Source organism: Strongylocentrotus purpuratus, unplaced genomic scaffold (assembly GCF_000002235.5).
Source record: "Strongylocentrotus purpuratus isolate Spur 01 unplaced genomic scaffold, Spur_5.0 spur5_contig_843, whole genome shotgun sequence".
NCBI lineage: Eukaryota > Metazoa > Echinodermata > Echinoidea > Camarodonta > Strongylocentrotidae > Strongylocentrotus > Strongylocentrotus purpuratus.
This window is the reverse complement of record NW_022145550.1, coordinates 231,926-242,500: the sequence shown is the minus strand read 5'-3', so window position 1 is coordinate 242,500 and position 10,575 is coordinate 231,926. Positions and strand designations below refer to the sequence as shown.

The following is a 10,575-nucleotide window of genomic DNA, read 5'->3' as shown; positions in this document are numbered from 1 at the left end:
GTGGAATAAAAACTTGACAAATAAGGATTATCATCAAAATAAACAAACAAATAAATAAACTAACTCAATGAAACAAAGAAAACAAAATAGAGGACCATGCATTTCCCTGACGCTAAACCATCTAATCATAATAAACATAGGCCTATGGGCACATTATTGTATGCTTGCCTGCATAATCTTTCCAGTTTCAAAATCAGACAAAGAGAACAACCCCAAAAGATGGGAGGAGGGGACAAAAAACTTTATTCTGGTAAACATGTTATTGCAACATAAATATACACTAAATATGATATATAAGAATAATTGTCGCAACCCGAATAGTGGTGGTTTTTCGAATATCAATACTTTAATAATCATCGGGATGCTACATGAAGCATGTAGTTTCCTGTACTCACCTATAACCAGAACACATTTACTGCTGTCGTTTGTGCTACTAGTATAGTTTTTTCCAGTTAAAAACATAATAGTATGTAACATGGATGAAAACTTGATATATATACAAAACTTACCCCGTGAGTGATTTTTTTTTCTCGCAGATGTCAGATTTATAGATTGTCCAGTTTAATACATAGTCACATACACGGTAGCAATAACGTTGAAAAGTCTAACATATAGATATAACGTAAACCGATCTCACTTTTCACCAAGCGGAAGCTAGCGACCTTTTTTAGCAGCCAAACTGATATCGATATCGCATACGGACGCTGTGTTGAACAATATGAACGCACTCCGTTTAGCTGCTAACCGTAGTCTCTGCAAGGAGACACGGATAGGAGTAGTTTTCGGTCTAGTCGTTGTTTTTCTCCTTACATTTTAGGAGATAACAATTTGTTATTTTGAGAATTAAGATGGATAAAATGATTATTTTAAACCATTAAATATAAAAAATTTAAAATAATCACAACATTAAAGTAAGAAAAAAGCATAAGAAAGGTCCAAATTAACAAAAATTAGAAATATATTACCCTTCTGCTTATTATTATCATTATAATTATGTTTATCATTAGAATTAAAATTTATATTTTATTGGAGGGTCATCCCCCTCCTAGACACACACATACACACATACCCTAACCTACGAAGTATGCGTTATGCTCAGTTTTGTTCTTGAAAATGGCCCAGTATTCGCTCAAATTAGACCTTTTTAATGTCCGCTGCTACAATTTGTGCACCCTGCATTCGATGAGGTATATAATAATATACATTTCATGGACGTTTCAGCTCATTTAAAGCAAATGGGAATTGGCGGCAAATGTATTACCCCCCCCCCCCCCCCCCCCCCCCCCCCCCCCCCCTCCCTAAATACTCTCAAAGATATATGCGCTATTCGTAAAAGTTTGTGCTGGACATTGGCTGATATTCACTCAAATTCTCAAATTAGACCTTTTTAATGTCGGCTGGAAGGGGGGGGGGGGAATACATTCGCCGCCCATTCCCACTTGCATTAAATGAGCTGAAACTCACATGAAATGTAGATTATTATATACCTCATCGAATGCGGGTGCACAAATTGTAGCAGCCGACATTAAAAAGGTCTAATTTGAGCGAATATCAACCAATGTCGAGAACAAACCTTAACGAATTGCGCATATAACGTGTTGACTATATAGAAGGGGGGGGGGGGGGGGGGGTAATACATTCGCCGCCAATTCCCATTTGCTTTAAATGAGCTGAAACTCACATGAAATGTAGATTATTATATACCTCATCGAATGCGGGTGCACAAATTGTAGCAGCCGACATTAAAAAGGTCTAATTTGAGCGAATATCAACCAATGTCGAGAACAAACCTTAACGAATTGTGCATATAACGTGTTGACTATATAGAAGGGGGGGGGGGGTAATACATTCGCCGCCAATTCCCATTTGCTTTAAATGAGCTGAAACTCACATGAAATGTAGATTATACCCCATCAAATACGGGGTGCACAAATTGTAGCAGCCGACATTAAAAATGTCTAATTTGAGCGAATATTAACCAATGTCCAGAACAAACCTTAACGAAAATCCCATATAATCTTTAAGAGTATTTAGGGGGGGGGGGTAAATACATTCGCCGCCAATTCCAGTTTGCATTAAATGAGCTGAAACTCACATGAAATGTAGATTATTATATACCTCATCGAATACGGGATGCACGAATTGTAGCAGCTGACATTAAAAAGGTCTAATTTGAGCGAATATTAACCAATGTCGAGAACAAACCTTAACGAATTGCGCATATAACGTGTTGACTATATAGAAGGGGGGGGGGTAATACATTCGCCGCCAATTCCCATTTGCTTTAAATGAGCTGAAACTCACATGAAATGTAGATTATTATATACCTCATCGAATACGGGATGCACGAATTGTAGCAGCCGACATTAAAAAGGTCTAATTTGAGCGAATATCAACCAATGTCGAGAACAAACCTTAACGAATTACCTTAAATTACCTTAAACCTTAACTATATAGAAGGGGGGGGGGGTAATACATTCGCCGCCAATTCCTATTTGCTTTAAATGAGTTGAAACTCACATGAAATGTAGATTATTATATACCTCATCGAATACGGGATGCACGAATTGTAGCAGCCGACATTAAAAAGGTCTAATTTGAGCGAATATCAACCAATGTCCAGAACAAACCTTAACGAATAGCGCATATACCTTTCAGAGTATATAGGTTGGGGGGGGGGGCGGGTAATACATTCGCCGCCAATTCCAATTTGCTTTAAATGAACTGAAACTCACATGAAATGTAGATTATTATATACCTCATCGAATGCGGGGTGCACAAATAGTAGCAGCCGACGTTAAAAAGGTCTAATTTGAGCGAATATAAACCAATGTCGAGAACAAACCTTAACGAATAGCGCAAATATCTTTCAGAGCATATAGGAAGGGGGGAGGGGTAATACATTCGCCGCCAATTCCAATTTGCTTTAAATGAACTGAAACTCACATGAAATGTAGATTATTATATACCTCATCGAATGCGGGGTGCACAAATAGTAGCAGCCGACGTTAAAAAGGTCTAATTTGAGCGAATATAAACCAATGTCGAGAACAAACCTTAACGAATAGCGCAAATATCTTTCAGAGCATATAGGAAGGGGGGAGGGGTAATACATTCGCCGCCAATTCCCATTTGCTTTAAATGAGCTGAAACTCACATGAAATGTAGATTATTATATACCTCATCGAATGCGAGGTGCACAAATTGTAGCAGCCGACATTAAAAAGGTCTAATCTGAGCGAATATCAACAAATGTTGACAAACTAAGCATAACGCATACTTCGTATGTTAGGGTACATGTATTTGGTGTACATAATATGTGTGTGTTATGTGTGTGTCTAGGAGGGGGATGACCCTCCAATAAGATATAAATTTAAATTCTAATGATAAACATAATTATAATGATAATAATAAGCAGAAGGGTAATATATTTCTAATTTTTGTTAATTTGGACCTTTCTTATGCTTTTTTCTTACTTTAATGTTGTGATTATTTTAAATTTTTTATATTAAATGGTTTAAAATAATCATTTTATCCATCTTAATTCTCAAAATAACAAATTGTTATCTCCTAAAATTTAAGGAGAAAAACAACGACTAGACCGAAGACTACTCCTGTCCGTGTCTCCTTGCGGAGACTACGGTTAGCAGCTAAACGGAGTGCGTTCATATTGTTCAACACAGCGTCCGTATGCGATATCGATATCAGTTTGGCTGCTAAAAAAGGCTGCTAGCTTCCGCTTGGTCACTTTTCCCCGCTAACAGCGCAAACCAAATAACGGGGATTCCCCAATATGAATAGTCTGTGAACACAGACTTTGTACTGTGACAAATAATGGCTGGTAATTCTCTGATATTTCTATTTAGGTTGTAAATCAAAAAGAGAGGGCCAAGGGAAAAATAATTACAACAATACTAATAATGGATACAAAACAAGCAGCGAAACTAGAGATCAAGCAAAACCTATTTTTTTTAAAGTAGATTAGAAAAGTACATTATGCCCGTAGGTTTATTAGTTGAAAATGTCATCTTACCCAACAGGTTAATTTGTTTGGGCTCCTCAAAAAACACGTCTGTTAGACAAATAAAGCTTTACAAAATGCTATTAAACGAAAGGCTAAGTTAAATCATCTCGGAATAGTCATATTGTATGAGCAAAAACAATTGTCTTAACTTCAGAGGGTACGTTGACCGGAGTTGTGTGTTGCAAAGACTACTTCATATAGACGTGGAAATACCCGCCTAGAAGTGGATTGCGCAATATCAGGCGGGCTGTTATCGAGTCGCTTCAGAATATTTACGCCATCTACGTGCGAGATTGTTTATAGTTTTAAATATTACTACTACATAGGGTCCTTCCATTTAATCTTTTTTGATATAGGATTTCCCGGCGTAATTCGCGAGTTTGTCATTCGAATTCATTTACTTTGCATTTAAATTGGCGCAGATCGGCTTTGCCATGCAAATTATCATTCAATTTTCCCGTTTATGTATTTAATTTAGGATTTTGGTCGAAGGGTTTCATTGATCTGTCATTTAATTTAGAAACTGCTCAACTAGCATTCAAATTAATCGTCACTTATCGAGGCGTCATTCCTATCATTTATATTAACAACTGTCAATCGTATTCGAATTGTGTTCATTCAAGTTAGGAATGTTAGGGGGAAGAAATGCAACACACGTTTACAGTTTTTAAATAATGAAATTAAATGCATGATTTGCCATTGGGTCTTTTCTGTTATTCCATTCATTAATTTTGAGGACAATGCATATGGGTGTAGTCAGACATTAGCTAAAGAAGGGGTGAAATCAAGGGATATGGCATTTATGCACGGACATATGTTCATATACCCCGGAATGGTGGGGATATAAAAATACCTACCCCAGTCACAATATTGTACCCTTCCTCCAAAATGAAATTATGATAGAATTATGATGAAACACAAGAGAAACAACTTCCTTACCTAAAAATGTAAAAATATATTGAAACCATTAAGTCCGTATATAGATGCAAGTCGATTTTTTTTTTAACATTCAAACTTAAAAGATGATGAATATCAAAAAAATATAATAAGTATAAGGGTATAAATGCAATAAAATGAAATATGACGAAATACACATGAAAAAAAACAATGAAATAAAAAGAATGAGCTATACAAGGTGTGTAATAAACGAGAAATGCATATTGACCATCAATTTAAGAGCACGAAGCGCTAATTTGAATGCTACAAATGAATTCGTACACCTTCGCGATGTCAGAAATCGTGTTGCGCCAAATCGAATGACCAAATAGGGAAAGAAGCACATTATTCATTAATTTTAATGAAACAAACAAGGATTCTAAGGAAAACTTCATAGATTTGAAAACTAGAAAAAGGAATATAAACCCAGTATATACCTGACAGCACTAAAACCGCTGAATTTGAACGCAAGACAAATTAATTTTAATGACAAACTCGTGAATTTGGCCCGAAAATCCTATATTATTACATATGATTTAAGTAAAAAAAATTAAAAGAATTAAGAAGAAAAAAGTGTTAGTGATGAACGTCAAAATTCACTGATTGCCCTTAAAACACTAACCAACAACAACACATGAGATTCAGGCTTGCCCGCAAACAATGTATGCACATTCTCCGCTCCCTGGGAAACATTCCAATCAATGCTGAGCAAACTACAATTACTTTCATATCTAACCGAGTACCATTAAACACTTGGGTGGAGAGTGGCAAAGGTGGGTTAATATCTTGGCAATGGATAAAAGTGCCATACCGGGATCAATTGTTTCAACCCTTCGACTATGACTCCTCTACAAAAATTGGTTGATAAATCAACATAAAGGCGTATCCGTGGTCAGCTTTAAGTCAAATAGTGCCGGGCTGGGATTCGAACCCTCACCCCTTGGATTGAGGGTCAAGTAAATCAAAAATTATATAATAGCTCAAATCGTCACTATGACTGCTTTCTGATCCCCATTGTGAATACTATAAACAAAAACGAAAATATGATACGCACGTTCACCAAAAGTCAACTTCAGTAGACGCAAGCAAAGGATCGGGAAGAGAAGGTAAAAGGTATATTCTTCTAAAATGTATTTATTATTTCATTGACTGTAATTTAATTGACATGACTTGCTGTAATAAAGGTCTCATTATGTATCATTCGCAGAGTAGTAACAGTAATAATAACAACAATAATGATAATAATGATAATGATATAAACAAATAGAAGAAGAAAAATAGTATAAAATAGCCATACTAAAAATAACTATAATGACAATAACAATGATAATGATGATAATAATGATAATAACAAGAAGAAGAACAAGAAGAAGAAAGACATTCTGTGTTATATATTTAAACCTCATACAGACATATTCTACAGACACATCGTAGGAAGCACATTTTATCGATAATTATATAAATTGCAATTATTATCCCATGATACACACTATCTACAACTCTTATACAATAACTAGTTTTCATAGAAACCCTTGGCATTCTAAAACATATACAAATACAGCTTTCATATCATATCGTTAAAATGATATCAATTCTTTTCATATTTCATTCATATCATTATATCAATATTGCATAATTGACAAACATACACATTTTTTCTTTTAATTATAGCGCAAAATCAATTGAATAATTTCTCAGTACACTATAAATTGACAAAAATAAGATGCTTAGCATTTTTAAATGTGTAGCCCCATCCATTTGTATTATGTTCTTTCCAAATTCATATGGCACAGCTTATCGTGAGTTCCAGTTCCGGAAACAAATTCTTGAAAGCAGTGGGTCACATATTCACTGAAAAGCACACAGCTTTAAAGGTGGGTTGTCTCTTGTGCAGACCTAAAACTCTGAAGTGCCGTTTATCCAGTGGTATATTGAAGAGGTATATTATTAGGAAACTCCCAGCGAATGAAACAAAAATAGAAAATAACTTTAGACTAATAAGTCTTGAATGTTTAATTCCAAATATTCATGTTCTGAATTTGAACAAATTTTGGTACGTATTTCAAAATTATGTCGACTGTTATTACGATGAAAAACTGTGCTAGATTTTCATTTCTTACAAAGAACCTATGACTGATGAAATTCTCACATGATATCTGAAAGATATATTTTAAACAAGTTAAACAAGTGTGCAAAAGGGACTAACTGCCATTAATATGTCTTTCCCTCTGAGTGAATTCTGAGTAAATTTACATTTTCCTTCATCACAAAAGCCAATAATTCCCACGGGTCAAGTAAAAAAATATTCCTAAAACAATCCGATTTTATTTAAACAAGGAGAAGGGATTCATTTTTCCTTAATATACAAATGCCATGGGGTCGATTTCGCACACATTTTTGTTCCTTCATTCTCGTTTGTTTGTTGCACTAATGTACGCAGGAACAAAAAAGGGAAAATCTTATCTTCTTCAGAATCTCGTTGTCTAGATATCACATTCTTATTCATTTTATTTCAAATTCCTTATCAAATAATAAGAAAAATAGTAATAACAGACTGGTGCGGACCTAACGAGGGAAGGCTGGAGAGACGAGAAACTAGAAATTAATGTTATTTGGCCCAGCCTTACCCTAAACCGCCCTTCCCCCAAATCCTCTTAATTTGTGTTGTGCCAAACTACCACAAAATAACATATATAGTTGACAGGCAAACATATGGGTATGAGTTAAGCAGGACGGTGTGTAAGGATTGTATGCTAATATTTTCTGTGCATTTCAATTTGTATCACGAAAAATATTAGCATACAATCCTTATACACCGTCCTGTTTAAACTCATATGACCTTTCATACCAATTCACTTCCGGTATGATATCATTTATGACAAGTTAGACTATATATGAATAAAAACTATGGTGCACTGTAGTGGAACCATGAACTTCAAGAGAATATACTGCATGAAAGTTTGAGGTAGACCTGGCATAGAATTAACAAGAATCAAAACATGAATAGTACAAATGGGTAAATTATAAAAATTATTTTGAAATCTCGCCAATGAGCAACTCGGCCATTTAAGCCTTTAGATAACGTACATAATGTAAATCTACAAATAACATTAGCGCCGTGGCTAGGATTCGGATTTTGGACCTTAATGATCTATAGTCCGGTAACTTGTCCACAAGACCACAATAATTCCTAACAAGAACACTAGAGTCGCATAATCACTGATGATTAGACTTCATGATGACAACTAATGTTACATAACGTTTGCTTAAATTCCCTAATAAATTGGAAATGACAAGTAGCGATTCCACATAAGTCCATCATACGCAATAACACTATGATATTTTGATTAAAAACAAATGGTCAAAGACTTTAAAGAAATTCAAGAATTAACGCCCTTGTGACTCGAAACAGACGTCATGCTAAACGTGTCCGTTAATATATTTTCACGTATTCCATCATGAATGATATGAAGTATTAGTCCTGTATTGTTAATAATAAAATATGACCTTGTCTTTTCCCTTATCTACTTTTTTTTTTTTTTAAATGTAATTTATACACAATTTTCTATACTCATATTTCCTTTGTTAATAATCGTGCTTGTTAATATTGAAACAAGTAACATATCCTAATATCAACTAGTCTTCTGTGATTGTTAATCAATGTTAATACAGGGCATCTTGGTCAAGCTGTTTGTTTAGCATTACAATTAGATTTAATTTTGAATTACAAAAACGTACTATGACACATCCAAAATTATTGACCTACTATGTGATATTTTCGCTATCTAAGTCTAAACTTGTGTGTAGCAGACTAAAGTTTGCTGCCAGTTCTTCGATCGCCAAAAATTACGTTTTGGCGATAGCCAATGGGTAGGCCTATGCATGCCCCCTGGTACCTCATTACAGTCTGCAAGTAATCGTCTGAGAAAGGTGTCTGGACATAAACACCGACACTGTCAACAACAACAACAAAATCGGATGTGACATAAAATCATTTCTAATTATCTACACCATCTCCATTAAATTTTTCAGCGAAAGCGTGGGGTAAACAGATAACAGTCACATTGACTTCACACCAGAAAGACAGCCAGGAGTGCAGGGATGATAAGCAGAGTGTAATGCAGAGTAGGTGAGACGGCATTCCCTGTACCGTCATCTACAAAACGGAGAGAAAAAAATATATAAGAACTCGTGTGAGTATTTGTCATATACTTGAAGTAAAATAATAACACATATTTTTTAAGTCAAAGATATGATAATAATAAGACATTATAATGCAAACATTGTGTTGGAAAATGAACCTAAATGATTCTCATGTCATTAGTCATTCCATGAGTATTTGCAATCCCTTTATGAAATACATTTGAGAGATTTGAATTGTATTTTGCTTGGAAATGATTTCAAATTCAAGTTCATTCATTCATTCATTACTTGAAATAAACTTACTTTTACAGATTCAACTTAAACCGACCATGGGTACTCTTATATTTTGTTTCATTGACCAATGTTTGTAGAGGTGTCATAGACGAGTGGTTTAAACACTTGACGAGAAGTGATATTTGAAGTTCATAGTTTGGATACAGCATAGCAACACAACAACCCTTACATCAAGAGCAAAACAGGTTTTGATGATAGATAACTATTCTTATAATTTTCATCATTTGTGTTAGTATTTGCAGTAGAAATAGCAGTAGTAGTTGGAGTAGGAGTAGTTATATTACAGAAGTTACCCGTTTGGGGCTCCTTTTGGAACGTCCACGATAGATTATCTTCACTCTTCTGCATCGGAAAGGGGCCCTCCGCGTTGAGAAACGTTCCAACCTCTAAAGTGAAGACGTTAAAAGGTGATAACCCAGACTCCGTCCAGATGTAAGTCATGTCGTCTTCTCTCTGTATGGTCGTGATACGTGGTGAATCAGTGGTGGGTGGATTGAAGAGGAAGCGCTCGTATCCATTATGGCGGCTTCTTGGGGGTGTCAGCATTACCGTGACAGAATCGTCGCTGACAGCGATTAACTCGATCCTCTGCAGAGCCTCTGGTCCTATAGGTATGGGGAAAATATGGACCATTAGATTACCATTAAGCCTCGTTCTCTGGTAAACGGCCATTTTGTTGTGTTGTTGTTGTTTTTTGTTTGTTTTTTTATGACGTAAGTGTAACACTCTTGATATTCCTTTATCTTAAAGGTAAAGACCAGTTTTGGAAACGCCCCCTCTCAAAAAATGAAATGGAAGCTCTTATCACCAATCATGTGGAAGAACATGTTTTGACTAATACATGATGATACAAATTTTGCCGGGAAACCGCCTACTAATTGATATATTTGGTAAATTATTATATCTGTTAGGACCAAATAGATATCGCGCACGTGTCAAGCACGGGTCGCGTAGTCCTATATACATCTTTCTGCGTACAGTGCTGTAACTTTACCAAGACTGGGCCAAATTTCTTATTATTTTGATGATTCCAGAACCTTGGAGTACACACTTATACTTATAATGCTAGATGATCAACCTTTTCTGATCGATTCCACGATGTTTCTTTCACAGTGCAATCGCATGACCAGAACTGATCTTTACCTTTAAATTATAGCGATAAGTGTATACACGTGGTA

The 10,575-nt window shown here is 35.4% G+C and overlaps 1 protein-coding gene across 4 annotated transcripts in view; it reads right to left on the bottom strand.

Moving 5' to 3' along the window:
• Positions 1–7,126: 7,126 nt before the first annotated feature.
• The window catches only part of LOC115925876 (receptor-type tyrosine-protein phosphatase eta-like), a 36,693-nt gene continuing 33,244 nt past the window's right edge, over positions 7,127–10,575 (bottom strand). For 3 of the 4 annotated variants that reach the window (XM_030989925.1, XM_030989931.1, XM_030989917.1), the window contains 2 exons: positions 9,682–10,002; positions 7,127–9,116 (listed from right to left, as the gene is read on the bottom strand). In XM_030989925.1, coding sequence (XP_030845785.1) covers positions 9,031–9,116; positions 9,682–10,002 — 407 coding nt within the window. In that variant the 3' untranslated portion in view covers positions 7,127–9,030. The remainder of the gene's footprint in view (positions 9,117–9,681; positions 10,003–10,575) is intronic. The other variant, XM_030989922.1, reaches the window with a different exon arrangement.